The 25504-nt window shown below is 41.9% G+C and overlaps 3 protein-coding genes across 6 annotated transcripts in view; 1 reads left to right on the top strand and 2 right to left on the bottom strand.

Annotated features, from left to right (window-relative positions):
* Nucleotides 1–1290: 1290 nt before the first annotated feature.
* aadat (aminoadipate aminotransferase) lies at nucleotides 1291–20019 on the bottom strand. Of its 2 annotated transcripts, none has more exons than XM_076288875.1 (14): nucleotides 19940–20019; nucleotides 16661–16732; nucleotides 16135–16303; nucleotides 14082–14214; nucleotides 12716–12790; nucleotides 11846–12055; nucleotides 11376–11441; nucleotides 10228–10310; nucleotides 8876–8972; nucleotides 7845–7906; nucleotides 7512–7576; nucleotides 6790–6896; nucleotides 2244–2345; nucleotides 1291–1941 (listed from the first exon to the last, which is right to left on the bottom strand). In XM_076288875.1, exons 2-14 carry the CDS (start codon nucleotides 16728–16730, stop codon nucleotides 1900–1902), a joined length of 1281 nt encoding a protein of 426 aa, XP_076144990.1. In that variant the 5' UTR covers nucleotides 16731–16732; nucleotides 19940–20019; the 3' UTR covers nucleotides 1291–1899. The 2 variants fall into 2 exon arrangements, with proteins under 2 accessions (XP_076144990.1, XP_076144991.1); XM_076288876.1 differs by lacking the exon at nucleotides 19940–20019 and adding an exon at nucleotides 18878–18960.
* ino80b (INO80 complex subunit B) lies at nucleotides 19043–23283 on the top strand. Of its 3 annotated transcripts, none has more exons than XM_076288880.1 (6): nucleotides 19043–19132; nucleotides 19588–19639; nucleotides 20493–20685; nucleotides 21300–21451; nucleotides 21658–21827; nucleotides 22166–23283. In XM_076288880.1, exons 2-6 carry the CDS (start codon nucleotides 19594–19596, stop codon nucleotides 22661–22663), a joined length of 1059 nt encoding a protein of 352 aa, XP_076144995.1. In that variant the 5' UTR covers nucleotides 19043–19132; nucleotides 19588–19593; the 3' UTR covers nucleotides 22664–23283. The 3 variants fall into 3 exon arrangements, with proteins under 3 accessions (XP_076144995.1, XP_076144993.1, XP_076144994.1); XM_076288878.1 differs by having other exon boundaries at nucleotides 21285–21451; XM_076288879.1 differs by having other exon boundaries at nucleotides 19101–19187; nucleotides 21285–21451.
* Nucleotides 23284–24088: 805 nt separating this feature from the next.
* The window catches only part of intu (inturned planar cell polarity protein), a 26223-nt gene continuing 24807 nt past the window's right edge, over nucleotides 24089–25504 (bottom strand). The window contains exon 16 of the mRNA XM_076289697.1: nucleotides 24089–25504. This exon is cut by the window's right edge and continues 396 nt beyond it. The gene's annotated coding sequence lies outside the window, so the exon portion shown is untranslated.

The raw sequence follows: 25504 nt of genomic DNA, 5'->3' as shown, positions 1-25504 counted from the left end.
AATCAATGTGCAATTGCTTCTAACATTTTGTTTACCAAATGAACTCTGGCTGGATTTGCATGGCCACTGGATTGTTCTTCTTCTTAAAAACACAGCTTAAAAAAAGTTTTAGATTTTTGCAAATTTCCTTAAATTACCATATTTCTCAGACCATGACAAACAAAAAAGATAAAACACTTTTGCGTGAATGCCAAGCTTTATGTTTGGAGGACACCAGCCACCGCTCATCACCTGGCCAATACCATCCCTACAGTGAGCACTGTGTCCTAGAGTGGCCCAGCCAGAGCCCAGACTTGAATCCTATTGAACATCTCTGGAGGGATCTGAAAATGGCTGTGCACCGACGCTCTCCATCCAACCTGATGAAGCTCAAGAGGTTCTGTAAAGAGAAATGGGCGGAACTGGCCAAAGATAGATGTGCCAAGCTTGTGGCTTCATATTCCAAAAGACTTGAGGCTGTAAATGCTGCCAAAGGTGGCACAACAAAGTATTGAGCAAAGGCTGTGAATACTTATGTACATATTATATGTGCGTTCTTTATTTCTAATAAATTTGCAAACATTTAAAAAAAAAACTTTTTTCATGTCATTATGGGGTATTGTGTGTCGAATTTTGAGGGAAAAAAACAATTTTAGGCTGAATCCATTTAGGCTGTAACATAATGGAATGTGGAAAAAGTGAAAAGTGTGAATACTTTCCGTATGCATAAGCAGTAATTACATAGGCATATTCCCATTCCATAGAATACACTGGACCTTATCAAGTATCAAAACCCAGGTTAGGTACTGTCTGCCTATGTAAGACACTAGCAATGCCTCTGAACAGAATTAGTATCATAGGCCTAAACGATAATATGTTTTTCACTGGTCACGATCAAAAAAAAAGGTAAAATCACAAAAGTAAGTATATTTCTGCACACTGTTAAGCTGCAGAACTAAGTTGTTGCAAATAATATTTACATCGAAAACCTAGGTTATGAACGGAATTAGTATAGGCCTAAACATTAATAATACTCATAAGCTCTATGGTGGGCATTAGGGTCAAGCTCACAGTTATCACCCGAGACAAGCAATTTATGTGCCTGTGCATGGGCGCTCTCCTATGCATCGAGACCGCACGCTCCCCACTCTCACACCAATCAATGCCTTCACATAAGGTCAACAAACCCATTTTAGAGAGCAAACAGACCACTGACCAAATACTGACACACACCAATCAATTGGTAACACCCTCACTTTTACACTCAATTGTACTGAATGGTCATGGAGAAACAGAGAGAGAGATAGAGAGTTATGGAAGTCTTGTGTGTTTATTGTATAGGGGACTTAGACCATATACAGTGATCACAGCTGAACAAAAAAAATGATTACATTTGATTACAAAATCAAATGTGACAAACATTTCAGACCATCATAAAGCTCATATATCACAATGCAAGACTTGATGGGAAAAAAAGTTTCTTTTTACAAACCAATAAATGCAAGGAAATATTTTCATTACACATTAAATAAAAAACATAGTTAGTGTTCTACTGTCAGACATTGTCAGTAATAAATACATCGTATTCTCTACCCAGACTTTCATTCTAAAATGAAGAATACATTCCACTAAAAGGCTTCTGTGATGTGTATGAAATCAATGAAAGGATTTCTTAAGGCAAGATCTAAATACAAGCTATTAATAAGGTGTATGTGGTGTAAACTTGTTACAAATGTCATGAAAGCCATCTTCAATTTCCCAGTGTTCTAGGAATGAAAGGTTAAAAAAAAAAAATTATATCCTCTGTGGCAAGTAACATTAAGATTCAAGTTAAAATATTGTATTATTTTTGCTGTGTTTGTGTAAATATAGAACATCTCTCTGGTCACAACAAACTGCTCATCTGGAGGCCTGGACTCTTCACTGGGCTTCCTTAATGAGAGCGGAGAGCCGCTTGAATGCCTGTTGAAGGAAAGGAACCCAAGGCGTCAAAATCAATTTGAAATGTTGTGTGAGTGAGTGTGTGTGTGTGTGTGTGTGCACACATGTACAGGATGTGACAGCATGCTTCAGTGTGCAGTGTGTTTTTCAGTTTGTATGTCTGCATATTTCTATGTAAGTGTGAACCCCTTATCTATATTATGTATGTGTGTGCATGTGTGTACTATAGATGAAAGGAGCATGAGCATGCTTTGATATAACAATATTAGTGTTGTACCGTGTGTGTGTGAGTGTGTGTGTGTGTGCATGTTTCCTTCCTGTACCTCATCGATCTGTGCTGGGGTGGAGAGGGAGAAGGCAGCCCTGACGTACGGGCAAGGCTCTGAACTGTTGATGGTAAACACTCCTCCAGGAACCAGGAGCACCTAACACACACACACACACACGCACACACACAGACAAAGACAAACATGTGCATATCAACACACGCGCTCACAAATGCACACATTCAATATTTACCACACATTATTTTTAAACAGGTAATTCAACTCTCCAGATGAACTCAATCCCCTGCTTCAACTTGATCAAATAGGCGGGGCTAGTGAGTGTAATCAAGATAATGGTTGCACTGTGCTTTGAAACGTGAAATAGAAGAATACATCAACACAAGCCTGGCACAGCCAAAAAGCCTTCTAGTCTGGGCATGCTTTTTACTTGAGTTGTTCTGGCAGACCACAATAAGTTACTAAGCCCCCCCCCCCCCACACACACACCCATCAACGTCGTACGGTCACGACGAACAGACTTGTGAGTAATGTGAGAGAGATTCTGTTGTTCTCTCCGTGGGAGTTTCCACAAAGCCAATCCCCAAATGTCAGCCTTTAGAGAGCGCTCCAGGGTTCCCTCGCTGCTGTTCGTTGTAAGGCAATGGACTTGGAAACGACATTGGACTCACAGACGAGTGTGTGTGGGAGAGAGAGAGAGAGAGAGAGAGAGAGAGAGGGAGGGAGAGAGAGAGAGAGAGAGAGAGAGGGAGAGCTGCTGTGGGAGGATACACAAAAGGGTGCCCTTCTTACACCCCCGTATTTTCCCCCACTGTGTGTGTGTGTGTGTATGTGTATGTTTGTGCATGTTTGTGTGTGTATCTCTGTGCATTCACGTGTTTGTCACTGTGAGACACCAAACACAAAGGTGCTCATTTTTCCCTCTGCTTTTCTAAATGTGTATACGGAGTGAATGCATTTGTGTTTCTGTAGGAAACCATACACAAGGGTACTGCTTTTTCCAGACCCTGAAACTGGGTTTGTGTATGTCTGTATGCGCGTGTTTGTGTTTGATTTTCTCTCTCTTGCTCTCTCTCTCTCTCTCTCTCTCTCTCTGTGTCTGTGTCCATGTCGTGTGTGTATATGTGGTGGTGGTTAATTTCCATGCAGCCCCACATAAACACGCCCTCTGTCTCAGTGGCTGGCAGGCTGCCCACTGCACCCATAATGCCTGCTATTATTACCAAAGCTGCAAAGCAGGTGAGAGAGAGAACGGGGGAGAGAGAGAGAGAGAGAGAGAGAAAGACAGAAAGAGAGAGAAGGACCACTTAGTGCTTTATGACTTTGAAATTCAGATATACTGTCTGTTGTGTATTTGACCTTCACAATGCTTTCACAGTGGATCAATTGTGAAATAGTAAACAGTCTATTTCTGCTTTGTTTATTGAACAAACCTTGCTGTGGGCCTTGCAACAGATACTTTGATGAGTATTTTGACTTTAATTTCATGTGATGACTCGACTGAGTATAATTCTACAGATGGGATACTTAATTCATGGAATATATTTGCAGGGTGTAGGATCCAAAATATAAAAGGAAGGTTTAACCTGCATCCCCAAAGATACACCTTGATCTAGGCAGAAGCACTTTAACTCCAGTATGTGGATTTACATGGATGCTTTAATTCAGATTAGAACTGGAATAATGGCTCAATCGGAATAGAAATGACACATATAAGCACCTTGATCGGAATAAAACTGCCGATCTAATTAGAATTTTAATCGTAGGTTGGTGTAGGTTAAGGTGGTGTAGGTTAAGGTGGTGTATTCCTTTCTTATTCCGATTGAACATCCATACGGTCAATCAGATTGCTCACTGTAGCTTCCCAAGCAAAAGCAAAGCAGCTATTCCGATCCAGCTATTCTGGTTATTCTAAGCACTTAAGAACATCTAATCGGAATAGAACGTACCCCATGTAAACAGATGACAAAATTTTCATTCAGAATATAGTTTAATCGGAATGACAAAACAAAAACTGAACATGTAAACCCACCTTCTGACAGGCATCCATGAACGTGTTTTAATGCAAGATTGAAAGTCTTGCTCTTTTATTTGCCACTGCACTGTTGAGTCCTCATATTGCTTTTGTTTGTGTTCCTTCTTTTGTCTTGTCAGTAAAGTAATAACTTCATAACATTGTGCTTTGTGCATGAACGCTGCAATTTGAGCTTGTCTGCTTGGGAAATATGATAGCACTTTCATGAAACCACATATCTTAGCTTACACACCCGTAATAAACTCAGGTTTGGGAAAGGAAATGGTTTTGGAACTCTAAAGTCCTAATCCTTCTTATGGAAACCTGGCATTTTGAAAATGACACATTACATCTTTCATACACATCATTAAATGGCATTTCCCCCTTGGTTATTAGTTCTGTCTGTCTTTTTGCACTTTGTAACATATATGTGTGTATGTGTGTGTGTGTGTATTGCAGGTGAGTACTGACAATAACTGGCTGACTGCGTGTGAGGGTGTCTGTGTTTGCTAATGTGTTTGCATGTATTTTGTGTGTGTATGTGTGCATGTATGAACTGCTGAGAGAATACCCTCAGGTCTCGGAGATTAGTGATGCTGTTTTTCCAGTACTGAGGGACCAGGGCCCTGAAGCAGGGCTGTAGTACTCGAGTCCGGTCTTGGACTTGAGTCCGGACTCGAGACCGTTTTTCTATGATCTCGGACTTGTCTCGGACTCGCTAGTATTTGGACTTGATCTTGTCTCGGTCTCGGCCACTGGTCTTGCCAAATATGGCTTTTGGTCTCGACCGAGTCCAGGTGTCTTTATGGCCATCAAAATGAACGTGTTAATCGCCGCGATTAATTTTGAAATACATAATGCCTTGCAAAATATTAACGCAATAGTGTTTACCTTTGTGGGGGGCTGATGTCACTTAATGGAAGCCGCAAAACCTAAAACCGCAAGCCTGAGAGTTTATTTTACTGTCTGAGTTAGCTGAAGATGAAGAGGAACCAACATTTAGCCAATAAATAGTAGCTTTACTGCAAACTGCTTTTCACTCTTGTTAGAGAACGTTTACAATGTCAAAATGCACCAACAGCAACAGTTACATAAAGATGATACTTTTCGGGTCCTCTCCATTAAGATCCAACTTGAACATATGCTACTCCATTTAATTGAGAGCGCGTCTGAGCGCACACAAGAGGGAGAGAAAACGAGTTGATAATTGATATCTCCTTTTTAAAATAAGAAACTTATAAAAGGAAGGCAACAAAGACGAGGTTAGAGGAGATTGCGGATTTATCCAGTTTCCACTACTGACCAGTTATAAACTGTGAGAGCCAGGGCACTTTGACATACTGTAGGCTGCACTCACTGTGATTTGAAAAATGGACAAAAATATGAAGAGCTGTCTTTGCCTTTGTGTAATGGAACTGGTGAGTCTTGAAGTCTTCAATAATTTGTTTACATGAAGCACATATTATGCCGATTGAAACACATTCCACTCAGCTAGCTAGGTTACTGGCTCAGGCTCATCATTCACTTTTAATTGCAAACAGAAAATGTCTAGCTACATGTAGCATCATGTCATTACATGCTTATATTTCCAAAGGAATGAAAGCTGTTTATACCAACTTAATATCATCCTTATCATTGTTAATATTGTGCAATACATGTGGTAGAAACAATAGAGCTTGTGACTAGCTATAGGCCTAGGCTATATTTCAATGGAGCTGGTAAAAAAGATCATTATGAGAACGTGGCCACAATGGGCTTAAAGTGACAGTGCACCATTTACAAATGAGTTAAACAGCATCAAATGTGTAGTATTTCTTAAGAAATTAATGCTTTAAAACACAATTACTGTGTCAGTATTATCATTTAAATAATATAAAACTATTTTACTTTTACCTTTGTGGTTACTCATTTATTTTGTGATTTATGTTGTATTTAATATGCCATTTAAGAACCTTTAGTCTTTAGGAACTTTTTAATTGTGGTTAATCGAGATTAATTCATTTCAAAATATATATTTTTAATCGTTTGACAGCCCTATAATAATATTGGAGGAGAAGGGGAATGGCTACACTTACAAATCCTGGGTGTTGTCACACTGTTTTTGCTTTTAGATAATAATAATAATAACCCAAAATGATTGTCTTGATACTGTCATGCATAAGACTTTTTTTCCTATCCTGGACTCGGTCTTGACTCGGACTCGAACCTTTTTGGACTCGGTCTTGTCTTGGACTCGAACCTCTTTGGACTCGGTCTTGACTTGGTCTCGACTAGTCCTGGTCTTGGACTTGTCTTGGACTCGACAAAGGTGGTCTTGACTACAGCCCTGCCCTGAAGTGCCTCTGTGTGTGTGTGTCCATGCATATGTGTGTGTGTGTGTGTATATATATATATACATACATACATACATATATATATATATATATATATATATGTATGTATGTATATATGTATGTGTGTGTGTATGTGTATATATATATATAAATATGTGTGTGTGCGCGCGCATATGTGTGTGTGTTTATGTGTGTGTGTGTGTGCGCGCGCATACGTGTGTGTGTTCTCTATTCGTACCTCTTTCTCCAGCGCCTTTTCCATGATGAGCTGCTGCGTATCGGCCACACCCTTGAGCCGGATCCAGAGGAACATGCCGGCGGCAGGAGCGTGCCAGTCTGCCAGGCCTGCAGGAAGTGCGATGGGCACAGAGCGCACGGAATGAGATTACGCAAAGCTGACCACGGGCATGTCAAAAGCCACACTGGCCACTGTATTAAACAACCATGCTGTGTGTGTGGACCAACAGATCCTTTAGAGATGAGAAAAAATGAGATATTATGCCATGGGCCATTATCGCGCACCAATCAGTCATACTACAGCAATATCTTTGATTCCACAGAATGGAAACACACACTTACACATGGAAATACATTTTGAAATGTGATATTGGTTACACAGTCTACCCCCTACATATTTTATTTTAACTTTTCTCTGACTAACTAACTAATCAGATGTACTTCAATGATTAATAAATAAATTTTTGATTGATTAATTTAGAGTCTCTAAGTCCTCATGGCTGTGGAGCTATTGTCAATAATTCTCTACTCTCGCACAATTTCGATTAAAATAACTCATATAACTCTCGAATTGGCTAAGTCTACTGCGTTTCCCTAATCAGGATAAATACACAAGGCTGTGCAGTGTTATGTGTTGTGAGAAGCCGTTTCAGGGATTCTTAGGTAACAGTATTTGTTGGGGGTAAGCTGGTGCAGGTGGATATTATTGTGAAATGTGCCGACCTGTCAACCATTTATCAGCAGAGGAGAGCATGGCGTTCCTCTGAGCCCGGTAGAACTCCACCACCCTGTGCAATGCATAACAATAAACAATATATAAAACACATGGATACATGTTACATCAGCATAATATTTAGTATACTATGTCTTTCAGAGGGCTTCAACACTATGAAAAAGAGGGGGTCAGACATTTAACTAACCACAAACACACAAAATAAACAAACAAGCATAAGGCATAATTGCAGCCATCAAAGGCCTTGCTGGGTTATAGCCTCAGAGCAGAAAAGTCCCTCCAGTAATCATTAAATTCACTGAGATGAAGGAGAGCGAGCTCACCCGTCGATATGGTTGAGGAATCCCGGCTGACCCCAGGCGTGCAGAAGCTGGGATACCATGAGCTGGACAGAGGCAATGGAGGAAATTATTAACCAGTAACCAGGGAGAGACTGAAACTAGGTTCACATCTCAGACATTAGCATTTACTTCATGAAGTGAAAAGCTCTACAACACATCTGGCATCAGTAGTGTGCACTTTGAAAATGAAGGACAAACTGGAGAATAAAACACCTTGAAGCCATTTCATATACGTGTATGACCACACCTTCAATATATATGGAGCCACTATCCTGTATGTTCTGATGCTGTTTTCTTATCTGTTTTCTTATCTTATCTTATTCTTGTTTCTTTCTTTCTTATGTGTTTTGTCTGGTACATGTTCAAACGTATTGTCCTGTATGTAATGACTGTTTGGGTAATACAAGTGCCTATTTGTCATTCCAATAGAGCACTCCGAATTTTGATAAGCTGAATTTGAATTTGAGATAAACACACTACAGAGAAAGAGAGAGAAAGAGAGCACTGTAGTGACGGAGCCTGATGGGCTGGCTCCTGACTGCATGGCTCTCTAATCTGCTGCCTCTCCATTAACCTTTATCAGAGCTGAATAAATGATGAGTGACTCGTGATCCCTTCTTCACAGCGCTCAGCCAGGAGGGCAAGAGAGAAAAAGGAGAGAGGAAGATGCAGTGGCTAAGAGGAAAGGAAGGATTAAAAAGTGGAGAAAATGTGTGTGTGTGTGTGTGTGTGTGTGTCAGACCAGAGAAATATGACATAGGAAGACAGTGTATATGCATGCCCCTAATGATGTGAAGGGATTTATAGGGATTCTATATTCGAGAGGAATTCTATAGTTATCTACATGTGGTCAGGATGGAGAAGAGTTAAAAAGAAGACTGAAAGGTACACAACATACAAAGGGTTAACTAGAGAGAGAGGGAGACAGACAGAGAGAGAGACAAAGGGAGGATGAAAGGTAGGCTGAAGTGATGAACGAGTGGAGACGTGTAGGCGATGAGGAGCTGACTCACCTGTGTAAAAGTGCTGGTGTGCATGGTGGACGCCTGGATATGCAGAACCACTCTGTCAACCAACGGCTTTGGGCCCGTCAAAAACCCTATCCTCAGCCTACACACACACACACACACAGAGAGAGAGAGAGATTCAATTTAACCTAACTACTCAAGCATGTAGTGTTAGAACAGTGCAGACCTTGAATAGTGTGAATGGGGAGATAGAGGCTGTTTTGTCTGTTTTGTCCTGAGGGCTCCTCTTGTTCAGTAGAGATGCGGAAGCAAAGCATGTGTGCCAGAGGGGAGACACTTCAGCACGGAGGAATGCCTCTAGGATGCACACAAAGACATGGTTTCTCTCCCTCTTTCTTTCTCCATCCATTATCCTCTCGCCCTCACTCTTTTTTTCCCACTCTCAAGCCCTCTCTGTCCCTGTTCCACACACACACACACACACATACTTGACTTAGGCTAATGTTGCACTGTGTTCATTGATGATCATTAATAAAATGCTTAAACATTGTCAGAGTTTCACAATAATACAGTTCAGGCCTGAATGCACCATACATGCTAGCGTGAGTGTGTGTGTGTGTGTGTGTGTGTATGCCAGTATCTTCCTGTGAGAATACAGACTATTTCTTCCATGTGATTGCACCCACCTACTCACCCATGCACACACACATATAAAATACACACACACACACACTCTTCAGGTCCCTGATCACTCAGTACTGGAAAAAATACATCACGAAGCTCGCAGTCCTGAGGGTACACTCTCAGCAGCACACACACACACACACACACACACACACACACACACACACACACACACACACACACACACACACACACACACACACACACACACACACACACACACACACACACACACACACACACACACACACACACACACACACACACACACACACACACACACACACACACACACACACACACACACACACACCCCTGTGTCAGTGTCAGGACCAAGGCTAATTCAATTAGGCCCTTAGGGAGTCCAAATGAGACAGGTGGGCCAAGTCTCTCGCCACCTACGCTAGTGCATGAGGAGCCTAAAATGAAGGACAGCGCCATGGAAACAGAGTCTGTCAACATGGGACAAGAGTGACGTCACAATTGGCGTAATGGAGATAAACAAAAATGTATGGATGATGAGGAACATACGCACATATGCTGATGGGGAAATCAAGGGGAAAACAAACTGTTAAATCGTGTCAAACTGTGTCTCAACTAACGTTCCGTTTGTCCTTCTTTCTTTTGCTCTATTTTTGCCTCTCTGTGTGCCATTTGCTTCCGACAGTGACTAACCGTCGCGCGGTCACTCTGACAACCCCCGTAGTGCTCACCCTGACGACAGGATCTTGGAGAAAGAGTCAGTGCGGAGGATGCGTCCGTCAACGTCCATGGAAAGGAAGGTGGGAGCCCATGGCTGTGGAACAAAGCACAGGGAGCCATTAACTGTGAGTCACATACAGATTAAAGTAACCACATGCCATTACCACACACGAATCAACTAGGAGCGCTAACCACAAGACACAGCAAAAACAACTTCAATGATTGGTCAAAAACAAAGCTATGAAACTAACCATATTATTATCACATGTTGATTCTAGGCTACACAATTTGATTGGCTGAAAAACCATGTAATATTTTAGAGACTTGTGCTAAAACGTGCCTACATTTAGATTACAGCCATGATGCTCTTCTAAAAGGTAACATTTTAAAATGTTGAGTGAGAGTGATAACAGATTTACTGTGTAGCTCATGAAATCAATGAGACTCCTATCTGAGCAAACAAATGCTCAACATCAGTCAACATCAGCTATTTACTATGCACATATATATTCCTAGGCATTCTCAATTTAGTATTTCCCCACCAGAAAACTGATCCTGTCTGACTTGACTGACACTGACCTGATGTAAACCAGGGCATTACAATTTCTTGGGCGCATATGACAGGATTGCTGAGCAGAGTAATATTCTGATATCAGGGGAGACTGATAGTCTGATAGTAATATATGGCAACACAAAGAATATTACCGATAAGCCCAAGGTATGAGTAAATTGAAAGACCAGGGGACTGTGTGCAGACTGTGTGCTGACATTTTTTCCTTCCACAAAAAAAGACTTTGTTATTGCCTAGGGCTTGTCTCTGTGGCTTGTCTCTTCATTTGTTTGTGTGTGTGTGTGTGTGTGTGCTTGTGTGTGTGTGTGTGTGTGATGAAAAGAGAGGGAGGAAGAAAGAAAGAGAGAGAGAGAGAGAGAGAGAGGGAGGGAGATGGTGTGTGTATGTGTATGCTTGTTGTTTTAAGTTTCCATATTGACTTGATTTGTGCATCCCTGAACTATTAGACAGACATCCAAAACAGTTCTGAAGCGATCTGTACTGCTGATGTCGTCTACTCTCTCCCTGTACCTCGAGTGTTCTGCCCTTGATCAGTGCTAGGATGAAATGAAGTGAATGGACATAAGGCCAAAGGAGAGGGCATGGTACCTTCTGAAATTGCAGGAAGTAATAGGGATCATCCTCGATGATGAGGAGGTCATACTTTCTGGCCAGCTGCAAAAATGTACAAAATATGATGTATTAGCTGGCAAAGACCTTCCTCAAAAACATCCTCAAACACCCCCCCCCCCCCCCACACACACACACACACACACACACACACAGCTTTCTCTCCACTGCCTTCTTTAATTCCTCTCCATTCGAAGAAATTGTCTTTATTGCCTGGACACAGTTTAAAATGAGAAATCTCCAACTTATCTGACTGCCCCTTTCTCTCTCACATTCACACAAATGCTCTCCCTCCCTCCCTCATGCTCTCCCTCCCTCATGCTCTCCCTCCCTCCCTCCCTCCCTCACTCCCTCACTTTCACTCTCTTGTCACTCTCCCACTCCCCCTGCCTTTATCTCTGCCCACTCCTCCATCCCTCCTCCATCCCTCTGCCCCCGCCTCCACTCACATCGTAGACCTGCTGCTTGCGCTCCGCGGTCATGGAGGCTCCGGTGGGGTTGCCCCCGTTGGGGATGGTGTAGAGCACCCGGGGCACGTTGCTGCCGGGCTTGTGGGCGTCGGCCGGATCCCAGCGAGACAGGACGTCCTGCAGGCCCTCTGGGATCATGCCGTGTTGGTCGCTGGGGACGTTGATGATGTTGCAGCCCAGTGGCTGGAGCTGGGGATGGGGAAGGTCATGGATGCCATAAGGTAACAACAGGTTTATAATGACCCCAGCAACACACAAAAACAACAACTAGATAGCCGTATAGAGGTATTTATAATATGACTGCTGCATGGTGTTGCCATGTACAATGACCACAGCAGAGCAACAAAAACTAGAGTCAACTCTAGTTTCTGTCAACATACTAGTGTGTAGTTTTTATTTTTAATGTGGAAATGTTTACACATGAAAGTTACTAATAGTAGTATATTTCTTTCAGAGTCTCATGGTTATTTTAAGCTCTGTTAGAGGTGAAAGTACAGAAAGCCTCCTCTACACAAAAGCACATACAGGATACAGCTGAGGAAATGAAAGGGGGCCCAAGATGGCTGGAAGGAAATGGATGGAGTGAGAAAGAGACAAAGAAACTAAAAGTGACAGAGAGTGAGAGCAACAGTATGGACGAGGAGTAACTTCAACATTAGAGAATTTGAAAGTGACTGAATAGAAAGAGATGGGAGAGAGAGTGGAAATAGAAACAGTGACAAACATAGGGAGAGAGATAAGAAAAATGAAAGAAAGAGATAGAGAGAGAGAGGGAGAGAGGGCGGGAGGCGTGAAAATAGAGGGATGGATAGGAAGAGACTGTAGGATGTCATGAATAACGTCTCCTACCGCTGCCAGCGTGCCAGAGTATGTGGGTGCATCCAGCAGAATGTTGTCTCCCGGATTCACCAGCATCTCAAACACCTTCCAAAGACAAGAACCATGACATTACATGACATTACAAACAACTTCCAAAGACAAGAACCATGACATTACAAACACCTTCCAAAGACAAGAACCATGACATTACATGACATTACAAACAACTTCCAAAGACAAGAACCATGACATTACAAATAACTTCCAAAGACAAGAACCATGACATTACAAACAGCTTCCAAAGACAAGAACCATGGATCAAACACCATCACCATTATTCCATTATTATTTTCCTGCTTTCATTATTGAACCCCCATCACCGAAGCACAAGAGACGTGACATTTTAAATAGAGAACCCTTCACTGCGCTGGCCGGCACAAGATGCAGAAATCAAATTGATAATTTGAAAGAAAGTAAAACAAACACAGAAATCAAATCGCTAATGTGGAAGGGTGCGTCTTCTCTATCTAAACTGAAACGGACATGACCACATTAGAGTTTGGGCTCTACGGTGCATGGCTTCTGCCCAGAAAACAGTCATGTCTGGAGCCGCTGCCACTGCCAGATGTGGACCTGTGGGATTCACACCAGATTAGGAGTAAGCCTCGAGGGCTGGTCAGTGTCCATTACACAACTGACACGAGAGTGGAGACTGATTAGGAGAGACTTGCGAAAGAGGAAAGGTTGGGGAAAGAGAGTCCAGTGACTTGGCGACAGACAAAGAGACGGGGGAAAGAGGGATAATTGGACAGAAAAAGAGATCGAGCTTTCCGGCATATGACAGCCGGCCTTTGATGACTCACAGCAACGTGCCAGTTGTAGTCGTGGGTGTAAATGGGTGCAAATGCTTTGTGTGAGTGTAAACCCATTTACAGTCTATGGTGCAACCACACATCTTTCTCACTTTCTTAGTGTCTCTCTCGCTCTTGCTCTCTCTCTCTCTTAGTGTATAACGGCGTGTGTGTGTGTCTGTGAGTCAGAGAGAGCAACTGACTGACTCTAAATAGGCATGCAGGGATGGGTGTTTTTGTACTCCCAAAAATGAGCATGTGGACAGTGTGTACTGAGTGTGTATGTGATTTGCATACATAATATTCCACCTTCTGGTGTATGTGTGTGTGTGTGTGTGTATGCACATATGTACGTCAATGCACACAAGCTTGTGTGTGTGTGTGTGTGTGTGTGTGTGTGTGTGTGTGTGTGTGTGTGTGTGCATGCCCACGTGCTTGTGTGTGTGTGTGTGTGTGTGTGTGTGTATATATATATATACATGTCTACGTGCACGCATACATGCATGCGTGTGTGTGTGTGTGCGTGTGTATGTGTATGTGTGTACCTTGCACAGGCCCTCCTGGCTGCCTGTGGTCACACACATCTCCATTTGGCCTCTCTCAGGACTGCAGCCTGCAGTAGGGGGGTTATGGAGGCTTTTCTGAAGCTCCTTCATCCACGAGACCAGCTCTGGGATGCTGAAGAAAGAACAAAGAAACAAACAGCTCTCAACTTAGCTATTCACATTCATGATTTTACAATGCTCATTTTTATTACTAATCATTATTGTTTCTTTTTGTTTGCATTGTTATAATAAATATTATTACACCAAAAATCATAAGTACAGTAAAGGTCTTGAATTCCATTATTATTTTCCTGCTTTCATTATTGAACCCCCATCACTACAATAATCACTTAGACATCATTACATACTATCTATGTAAGCATCATTATAATGGTCTGCAAGTATATCTCAACTGATATTCACTTCTATCATACATTATCATCACTAGCATCGCCACCAGAATCACCTTCGCTATCATCATAATAAATTACATAGTACTTTAAATGGCCATTAATATAGCATCGTCATTGATTATCTCACCACAACCATCACCTCCTCCATCCACATCATACAGTGTAATCACCATCATCATCACATAATCCTGACATCATCATCATTGCCATCATCAATAGTCTCATGACCCATCAACATAAATCATTAGTATTACTGTCTTCTCTGATATTGTGTAACAATATCATAATTTCAGTGAGCCTATAATACAATAGGCATATCATTTTTCATTTCATATCATACAGTTACGTAATCCTAATCCTCATCAGCTCTCTCCACACTGTAAAAGTTATCACCTCATCATCACTCCCATCTTTCATCAAAAATAAAGTGCAACCACATAGTTCACATTCGAACACTAACTGGGGCAATGTGAAAAAGAATCCAGTAGTGTGTGCTATCTGCAAATGCTTAAAATTCTACGAGGCCCAAGCAGAGTCAGTTTACATTATCCAGAGGAGTTGCAATGATGTCTGAAAACCAGCGGGGGCACTGTGGGCTATATTTTGTCAGGGCCGTATATGGCTCTGTATATTGCATACTACTGTAACCTCAGGTCCACATTTATTTCAATCACTTGCCTTTGTGTATTTTCTCCACTTACAGGACACCTATATATAACACGTCTGTTATGCTTTCATAAAGTCATTCAGTATTTAATGTAAATGTACAACAACAAACTATTCTGAAAGAAGAAGTTACTTTGGGAGATTCATGTGACCCAACAGCCTCTAGCTGCTGATCCAGACACAGGCTGTTTTTCAAAGTCAAGGATCCTCAAGGATTCATACTTGGTAGAACTGAGCCCTGCCGAGTCAAATCCTTCAAAGACGAGGCAAGGCTTCTTCTTACCATTCAGAAAACACACAATGGAACAGACTAGCGAGTGTGCAGGAAGCTTCAGGTGTACGCTACCCAGGCCTCCTGCCTGCTTCTTTTTGAAAAGCAATGAATGCACCACTGTCATTCTCCCCGATCTATAAATTGAATTAAACATGTTTGATTAAGCCAAAATTAACCACAGCACAGCAACCAGTAAGCAAAATCATAAAGAGAAAAGTGTAATATTTAGCTCGCAATCGCTATCATTAAAAAACATTTAAATACCCTTCCTAAATGCCTTCTTCAACATTGTCAAAATGACCGGAGCCCATATTTCATTTGGGCTACTTTACATAGTGATAATATGACAATGTTTACATTGTAAATACATAGTGAACTGCCTTGTTTAGTACATATTTTAAATCTTCCATAAATGTGCGCACAGGATTGTGGGTGTTCCAAGCACGCAGAGGATACACATATGCATCCTCAAAAATTCGGCAAAATGAAGGACTTCCGCCTTGGTAGAGTTTGGTAGACTTTGATGGATGTTTGACATTGGAACAGTACTTCAGCGGGACTCGATGACGTAACATCCTTCAAATAGCAGCCTTGAAAGATCCCACCTTGACTTTGAGAAACACCCACTGGCAGACAGTGAACACCCAAGTAATGTGACAGTAATGTGACAGTCTCAATCAGTAAAATGGAGGTACTTTACCCATAAGATCCAGAATACTGTAGCGCCCTCTTCATAGTGGTCTCATCGAACACCACAGCTTCTCCATTTTTCACCTGGATGGTGGCCGACTTGAAAGGGAAGGTGTTGGGGTTTGGAGCCCCACCGGCCAGGGAGATGAGCGAGGGTGGAGAACGCTGTTGCAGCTCCGCTAGAGAGAGAGAGAGAGAGAAAGAGAGAGAGAGAGAGAGAGAGAGGGAGAGTTCACTTCTGGCTCCTTGGCTATCAATTTGGTAACTATAATGGGCTATTTGACGTCTTTAGAACACTAAATATATCGGAGGTGTCAAATGTTGAATTACTCCTGTCTAGATGTTTTCATGTTAATCACTCCTATGATGTATTACTATTGTCTATCCAAAGCAAAGTGCCTGTTTTAAAGTTAACTGATGGTCAAATCAACCAAAACTCTGATATTGTTTGCACCTCCAAGTGGTCTGTTACTTAAGTTTGTGTGAAAGAATTGGATGTTGAAGTTGAAATGTAACTGGGTTGAGGGCTGGCTTACTTAGTATACGGATTGGAGAAGGTTTCCGGGCTGCGCTGACAGCCGTTAAAAAACGTGAATAGTTCATCATTCCTGGGAAGAAAAATGCTTCAGTTACAAACAGAAGGCTGCATAGTGAGTACTGTAGTAAACATAAAGCACACCATAACTACACCCAAACAAGGTTAGTGGCAGGCCAACACATACACTTGCAAACTCTGCAACTAGAAGGACTGGATGAAACATGTTGGAAACGGTCTCCACTGATACATATCACTACCCTGGAAAATCCAGAGTTCTCGCAAGAGCACAATTTGAATTGTCCCTGCAAGACACTCTGGCAATGAGTAATGACGCACGTTACTTTTGCCACCTGTATCACGGGGAGCCAATCACATCGGTGTATCTGATATAGGCGGGCCAGAGGCGAGCTATACAGATGACAGTCGTAGTGTTATCCAATTGCGTCGAAGTCCGGAATCAGTCAGTAAACAATCGTATTGTGTTATCCAATTGCGTGCAGTGAGATTTTCAAATGCACGCTTGGTGCTGCCTGTCTATGGGTGCTGCCCCTCGAGTTGGGCCATTACACTATTCGTGGCCAGACCCTTAATCTTTCTAGATTACCAGGATCTGGAATTTCCAGGGGTAAAATATCACACTTGCTAACTTGGAAATGAGGTCCTATGTCCAAAATCCTGAACCACCCCTTTAAGCAAAATAAAATAGAAAATGCATCACCCATGACCCATTTTCTATCAAAGTAGAAAATGGGTCAATCCGTGTCAGATCAGATAAGGTTGTTGCTGCACACCGTCTCAGATTTTTTTCAAACCTGTAAAATATTTCTGTTCAATTCCTATTTCTTCATATTATTTTTAACCCCTGAAATGACCTCATTTTACAGGCTGAAAATCGCATTGTCTGGTATGCAATGTTTGGGCATTCATATGAAAAGTATTATTCATTAGCAGCCCAAACTTTGTAGGGTGGAAGACAAACATGTTTTCAGTATGACTGAACCATTAAAAGATTGTATGCCATTCTCATTGACTTTCTACAGGCCCTAGATTTGGGAAAAAGTGCAAAAAGTTACCTTAAGGGTAGTATAAACTTGTTTTTGTACGCATTGGGTATCAATCATTATTTTTTTCTCTATATATTTCATTAATGTTTTACCAATATTTGAGCTCTCCATGTCAATAGGCTTGACAATTTTAAGGATTAAAATAAAGGGAGAATAATGCTAAACATTATTAGATTTAATGTGTTTTAATTGAATTACACCCTGTGGACAGAAATAGGCCTGAATTCTGGGAAATGCCCAGATAAGAAATGCAACTTCAAATCGGTCTAAAACAACTTGTTTGTGAATGTCTGATAACTCCAGCAGCTGTGGGATAAGTGTGGATTGTTTGGTCTAGCGCAGGGGTTCTCAAAGTTTTGATTGGTGAGGGCCAATTCAGGAACCCAACATTGAACTGAGGGCCGCCAAAGGGGCGGGAGGAGAAAAAGAAAAAAAGAAACTGGAAAAAAAATCCCATTTGTAATCATTTTAATGACCAGTTTGCATCTCTACAGTTTATATTTATTGCATTAAACACATTTTAATTCATACTGTAACTGAGGCTAAACCTGGCAAAACTTGTGAAAATCTTAAGAAGAATTGCAATGCACACACAATCCCTGCGGTTCTCTACCCTCAACAGACAAATTTGGGATATAACAGTTCAGGTTGCAGTCCATTTCAAGTACAGATCATTTCAAGATCTATTCTTTTCAAAGCACACTGTACAGTTGTACAGTTTTACAGATGTTATCAGATGTTATCGCGGGCCGCACTTTGAGAACCATATCGCGTAGGGCCACTTTCGTTAGCTTATTGCTTTGTGGGCAAGATTTTCAACAGGTCTCAATCAGGTGCAATGTCTCAAACGTGCAACTGACTTGATTAGAGTAGACCTGCGACGACAAATGTGATCTTTTGGTTCTTTCAGACATACAAACACGTGTTAACAGGTTTAGTTGAGTGCTACAGGCAGGCAGGAACTTGTGCAACGAAACGTGCAGACAACAATTGGAGCAAGCGGTGAACAGCCAATTCATTCAGTTTAGGTCTAATATTTCAGCGGGTGAAACCCCGGTAAATTCTGAAACTTTGGGTCTGTAAGTTGCAAATTAGTATTAAAATATCGCTGGCAACTGAAAGACAATAATGTCCATTCCGCATACACTGACCTTGCGTATCTTCTTCGCTAGATTACCAGCTACCAACTGCAATAGTATTGCCACTGGGTAGTGTAGTGTTAGTTAAGTAATTGCAGTTAACTACTACTCCTGAAATGACACAATTTCCCAGAATTCCTTGCGACAGCATAATATTTACATCATTTCCACAACAATCCTGGCTGCTGCTGCTGCTGGGCACTAGCTAATAGAAGTCAGCGCTTCACGATTTTGCCACACACGTACAACAGTTGTAAATGACCAGAGGTACTGTATTGATTTTTGGAACACCATATAGTTATGAACTTTTGAAGTGTGACAGGTATGATGTCATGATCTTACTACAAATTTGACATAGCAGTAAGTTAACGTTAATGGTGATGTTGGAGTTACGTTTGCTATCAGACATGTCGTTGCTAGCTGCTAGCTGAGTAATATGTGACGGTCATACCAATATTCTACAATTTCGCCAGAAATATTACTCGTTGAAGTTATCGCCAGCTTGCCAGTCACTGTGTAATCATTTACAATACAATGAATCCTTTGAAATTAGGGCTAGATAGGTAAAATTAGAATGAAATGGAGACACGGGGCTGGCTGGCTAGGTAGCTAGCTAGTGAATGGCACACAGTTGGGTCCAGTCGATCAGTTTGCCTCCGTGTTCCTTTCTTCAATCACTACGATGTGCTGTAATCAAGGCCTAACTTAACTTTTACCCACAGCTGCTAATGGGGAAGAGGAAGGACATGATGATCCATCCACGGTACCTTATAGGTAAGTGTTTACTTGTGAATGTTAAATGCAGTTGGTTTATCTGGCACAAGCTTCAGACGAGTGATGGATAAGCCAGTGGTTGTGTATAACAACAAGAAATTATACGGTCTTCATTTACAATTATGTTGTGTTATTGATGCAAAGTGTAATATTGCTACAGCATATTCTTGTTCTGTAACCTTTTTACGAGATTACTGTGTATTTACGTCATACACAAATGTATCTTCCTCTGTGTGGATCCTGTAAACCAATAGCCTGGCGAGCCAGACCCACATTATAATGTAGGGTCTGGGCACTCACCGTTCGCAGTGCTCAGTCCGAGGGTCGGGATAATCAGTTGTCTTTCAAATTCCCTCTGCACGCAATAGGACGCAATAGGATATTTGTTTTCAAGTAGCAGGGAATTCAAGCCAAACCGTTGCAACTCTGCCATCAATCATTATGTTAAGCCCAACAAACGACTCTATACACGATTTCAATGCCAGATTTAGTTTCGATTTCTAGAGCTCACAAGTCAACGGAGAGTTGCTAGACTAGCCCTGGCAGCAAATTTAATTTGCTGCCGCTAGGGGCGCGTCTAGATTTCTAGGCTAGTAAACCAACGATGACTAGCTTGAAACTGAAAACTGAAAAGGGTTTGTGTACTTACCACAAAATGGTTAAGTTTTTTGACCACATACACTCTGATTGCACTGCTGCAGGGCTTTGGCCAGGTTTGCAATTCCTTGATCAGCCAGACAACCTTGAGCATAATGATGAAACAAAGCAGTATCTTGAACAGTTCTTTTGTTGCAAATTGAGTCATGTGAATGTGACTTTTTTTTTTTTTTGACTGCCCCCCCCCCCCCCACAGGAGACCGGGATGAGGTAGGGGTCTTTAATGCCCATCGGAAGAAGCACAAGAAGCACAAAAAGCATAAGAAGAAGCATCACCGCGAGGAGAGCTACTCACCCGACGAATCGGACTCTGGTCTGCCCATAATCATCAAACCCCCACAACTCAAGCTGAAGATTAAGCTGGGAGGGCAAACGCTGGGCACTAAAAGGTGAGCTAGGGAAAGCCTCCCTAAACGTCAGCCATGTCTGCAGACACTGGGTGGAGAACACCATAAACAACATTATGTGTATAAAAAATACTAAAAAATACCTCTAATGATAATCTGTGTAGAGCAGCAGTTCCCAAACTTTTCCCGCCGCGTACCACCACCTACATCCTGACTCGGCTCGCGTACCCCCACCATCCGACACATAAAAACGGAACACATTCTATTGACGCATTCCAGACATCATGTTTAATTTAGCCGCCCTACATGATAACAAAATCAAAATGTGCAACTGGTCTATGAGCTCTCTCTCGGGATATATGACCGAGAACAGAGCCTTATGTATCATGCATGTAATGCCCCATGCATCACCGACCAAACTGGCTAGTACGTTTTTATTAACACCCGCCAAAATGAATTTTAACCCGCATTTGGCGGGTTGGCGGGTGTTAATTTAGAACCCTGCTACTATGGGTACATACATATACTGCATACTGTATGTGTGTCCACTATCCAGTTCTGTCTATCTAGATATTGGCCATGATTGATTTCATAATTTGTAATGTATTTGTGTGTGCATGTATGTGTTTTGATCTGGTCAGTGTGCCAACATTCAGTGTGGTATCGGAAGCCCCTCGTTCTCCTTCTCCTCTGATGATTGTTGATGATGATGGTGACGACGACGACGACGATGATGATGACGACGATGAAGACGACGATGATGAACCCTCAGAGGGAGTCCCCATTGAGCAGTACAGAGCCTGGTTAGGTGTGTGTGCCTGACTGACTATGCATGTTTGTGTGTGTGTAGAATATGACAGTGAGTCGTGCACTCTGTGTACCTTGTCTTCTAACCCTCAATGTTCATTTTAGCATTGACTCTTTTTTTTTTTTTTTTTTACAAAGAACACAATATTTTTTATTTATTTATTTATTTTTTTTATTATCAATCCTTTGTCGTCTCCTCATCCCCAGATGAGGACAGTAACCTGGAGCCCTCGTGTCTGGGCGAGCTGGACTCGAGCTCCCTGCTCGGGCCCGTGGACGAGGAGGAGCGCTGGCTGGAGGCTCTGGAGAAAGGGGAGCTGGATGACAACGGAGAGCTCAAGAAGGAGATCGACGAGTCACTGCTCACCGCCCGACAGGTAGGTGGCAGTCATACTGAGGCAGATGATCCCACTTGATTTCTAAACAACTTTTTCTCCACTCTTTCTTTGTTACCGAACATTATAATCAACATTTTGCACACTGCTAATCCCTTAGGAAAATATTGTTCTATTCACAGCAGTGCCAGGTTTTGTCTTTATTTATGTTTAGTGTTTGTCATGCATCACTGAGCGTGTACAAATGTTTTCAGACATAGTGGAATGTCCATCAAATGTAAATATACAGTATTGTTTGTGTATCCACACTCAAGCAGTTGTCTATGTAATATTGCTTAGTCTTCATGTGTATATAATGTTTATGTGTGTGGCCCATTCAGAAAGCACTCCTGCACAAGCAGCAGAGCCAGCCCCTGCTGGAGCTGCCCATTGGCCTGCAGGTGAAGGAGCCCACGGCGGAGATGCTGCGCAAACGCGAGGAGCGTGCTCGCCAGCGCCGCCTGCAGGCCGCCCGCAAGGCCGAGGAGAGCAAGAACCAGACCATCGAGCGTCTGACCAAGACCAGCAACAAGGCCAAGGTGCGCAGCGGCGTCCGTTGCGACAGGGAACGCCGCGGCAAGCACCATGTCCACGCTCAGGTGCCCACCGTGTGCTACCGCAGCTCGGCCACCCACGGCGCCAGCATCTCGTTCCCCGTGGGCGTGCAGGCGCCCGAGCACGCGCCTCCGCGACCGGCGCCGCCACCAAGGCCGAGCTGCGGGGTGGACGGGTGTCCGAACCCCAAGAGGTACGCGTGCTCCAAGACGGGCGTGCCGCTGTGCAGCCTTGAGTGTTACAAGAGGAACCTGCAGATCCAGATGCCACAGATGGTGGCTTAGAACGCATGTGATAATCGGAGTGTGTGAGTTGAAGTGTGTGTGTGCGTGTGAGCGAGCGTGTCTCAATTTGCAACTAATGCAAGTGACCTAATACGTTTGTGTGTGTGTGTGTGTGTGTGTGTGTGAGTGCAGGTGTGTTGAGTGAACCAGTAACCTGAAACGTGTGAAACAAAACAAGCTGTTTGTCTGGTGTGTGTGTGTGTAACAGGCAGAATATGGATGAAATGATTAAGTGTGTGTATTCACATTACCCCAGAAGTACATTGTTGTCCTGGTGACGTCATCGTCCCGTGTGTGTGTGTGTCTGTGTGTGCACAGAGAGTCTGCTATATATGTCTGTACCTGTACTCTGAACTAGAGTGCAAATCCCAGAACTTATTTATCGCTGTGCTATGGCATTTTTGGCCATGATTTTTTTTTCTTAATTGTTATCCTGGCAACACAATTATGTATGAGATGTAATTCATTTGTTGTTTTGGCATTTAACCAGGTAGGCAAACCACATATTTATTTTCTGTATTGAGATGCAGTGGGAGATTTTGGCAAGAAATCTCGAGATAAGTAAAAAAAAATAAGATTATTTTTGTAAAAAGAGTGAAATAAAGAACCTGTTTTTGTAAGTATTGTCTCTTCATTCTTTTGCCCCTGTTGTTAACCTGAAATTGGTCAACTCCACATATGAAATTGTGACCTATGCTATCAGCTACTTACTACATTCTTACTAACACCATGTGTTTTGGGGGCCCAAAGACCACGAAGCCAGAAATACAATGCAACTACAAGTAGCATGTCATCACTGGTTGGTAGTCAAATGAGATATTCACATGGGAATAAAACCTCATGAAGTGTGGCCTCATGATGTGTAGTCCTTCCTGACTAAAATTAATAAAATGTCAACAATGTGAACTTGCTTCTCAAGCAGCCAAATGTGTAGTAAAAGTTAATTTGTAGACATTTCAATGGTACTTGTGACATATTTTTGTCTTTTGTTTTCCAACTGTGGAATCATGTAACAATATATTGTAGAGAAATGAGTGTTGTGCTCATTGTTGTACTGATGTAGTCGTTGTTTTGCTCCACCTGAATGCTATGGCTATACTCAATGGTTGTGTGTGGTGTGGCTGTTGCAAGAAACCACAAACGTGTTTTTGTTTATTTATTAACAGATAAGAAATTAGAACATTTAGCTTTTTTTAATTTCCCAATTTCTGACAGTTCATAAAAAATATTTATCTTAAATACAGTATAAAAAAAAATCTCAAGTCCCTTTGAAACATACAATTGGAGTTCTACTCCACAAAAGGCAACTGAAATGCCAGTGTGTCGCTGGCCACCAGTCTCTGTCTGTTGAGGCACTGATTAAATTGTACCAAAAAATGCCCAATGGCAAAGCAGTTGGTATAATGACAGGGTATACTTCCTCATCCTTGATTGAGTGGAATGTTGTGTGCAGTTGAATGTTTTTTTGGTGTGAAAAGGGGATCAACATACTGTTGAACCTGACAGGCTACATATGTCTGCACTTGGCTATAATCCCATGAAAATTTTTGTAAATTTTTTGTTTGTAATAAGCTTTTGTACTGGTACACACAAGCTTTTTTTCTGTTTCAGACTCGCATACTGAAAATAATGTTACATGTTACATCCACAACAAAGGAGCACAATTCTGAGGGAGGGAGGGGGTCAACCCACATGATTCAAAATGACTTGTAGCAGCCATTTCAGCATAGTGGCAGAAAAAGGGTTTAGTGGTTTTTCAATCTCTCTGAACACTTGCTTTTCTCATGAAAAATCTGTATGTAACGTCTAACTACACTGTCCACACACCATTGGTACCACACAAACTCTACTGACCTAGTACATGACAGAAAACAGTTACCTGCTAACAAAACAGTAACAAGAAGATGCCCTGATTGCAATGCCAGAAAGCACACATTGCCAAATGTAAACATAACCAGGATTAGCAGACAGATTTCCAGACCCTGGATTATTTTTATTATTATTATTATTATTATTTTATTATTATTATTTCATAATGTTTACCTCCCTCCTTCTGGATAGGCATCCTGGACAAACGCAATCACATCAACTTATTACTTCACATGATTTAAAACTGTGTATTTTTAAAGTGTATTTCTTTGTGATGTTTGCCTTAGTCAGATAGGACAGTGAAGAAGGACAGGAGGTGAGTGGGAGAGAAGGGCAGGGTGGGATCGGGAGAGGACCCCATGGGCACTTGGTACCATTTGGTATGGTACAGACGCCGCAACTCCCCCATACAACTGTGTCTTAACCTAAGACGTCAATTAACCTTATTACCATAGGTCAAGAGTCTACTTATTCCTTATGTGGTGGCGAAAGCAACCAAATGTGTTTATACATAATTCCAGCTTTTTTCGTCAGATATCATGATGTATCATAGATTAATCTTTTGCAATGTATTTAGCATTGCTGAATTGTGATATTATCGCTATCGTAACAGTATTGATTCATGAGTTACTCTGCGATTCCCACCCTTAATCTCAAGACCTGAGCATCAATCGAATGGATGCAAGAGTCTTTTTCTGCTTACTCAAAGGTCCTTCCACACTGTTAACGTTAACTAACTATAATGATATGATCATCCACGGATGGATTCTGTCTGTTGCTGTCAACATTTCTATCATTCACAAAATCACTCTGATAGTGACGCCCAACAATATAGTAGTTCATGTCATTGTGTTATAATTGTTATTAGAAGGATACTTAAAACTGTAGATTTTATAGTTATATCGTAATAGTTATCGTTGGCTGTGTGGACAGGCCATAAGAGTGGATCCTGAGAACTAATTAATGGTTGAA

This window comes from Alosa pseudoharengus, unplaced genomic scaffold (assembly GCF_046254945.1).
Source record: "Alosa pseudoharengus isolate Yale_2024_CS ecotype anadromous, Long Island Sound unplaced genomic scaffold, YU_APseudo_1.1 YU_APseudo_1.1_scf_17, whole genome shotgun sequence".
Lineage (NCBI taxonomy): Eukaryota > Metazoa > Chordata > Actinopteri > Clupeiformes > Clupeidae > Alosa > Alosa pseudoharengus.
The sequence above is the reverse complement of the archived record's forward strand: the minus strand, read 5'-3'. Positions and strand labels throughout refer to the sequence as shown.

What these genes read in the sequence shown, in the direction of transcription:
- aadat (XM_076288875.1), bottom strand. Translation starts at nt 16,730, where the DNA reads ATGATGAACTATTCACGTTTTTTAACGGCTGTCAGCGCAGCCCGGAAA. An exon ending in AAAAGGCGCTGGAGAAAGAG is followed by an intron (nt 2,346 to 6,789) that starts GTACGAATAGAG and finishes TGTGTGTGTTAG; the next exon opens with GTGCTCCTGGTTCCTGGAGG. An exon ending in CCCCAGCACAGATCGATGAG is followed by an intron (nt 1,942 to 2,243) that starts GTACAGGAAGGA and finishes TTCCTTCAACAG; the next exon opens with GCATTCAAGCGGCTCTCCGC.
- ino80b (XM_076288878.1), top strand. Translation starts at nt 19,594, where the DNA reads ATGGGGAAGAGGAAGGACATGATGATCCATCCACGGTACCTTATAG. An exon ending in CCATCCACGGTACCTTATAG is followed by an intron (nt 19,640 to 20,492) that starts GTAAGTGTTTAC and finishes CCCCCCCCACAG; the next exon opens with GAGACCGGGATGAGGTAGGG. An exon ending in CAAACGCTGGGCACTAAAAG is followed by an intron (nt 20,686 to 21,284) that starts GTGAGCTAGGGA and finishes TGATCTGGTCAG; the next exon opens with TGTGCCAACATTCAGTGTGG.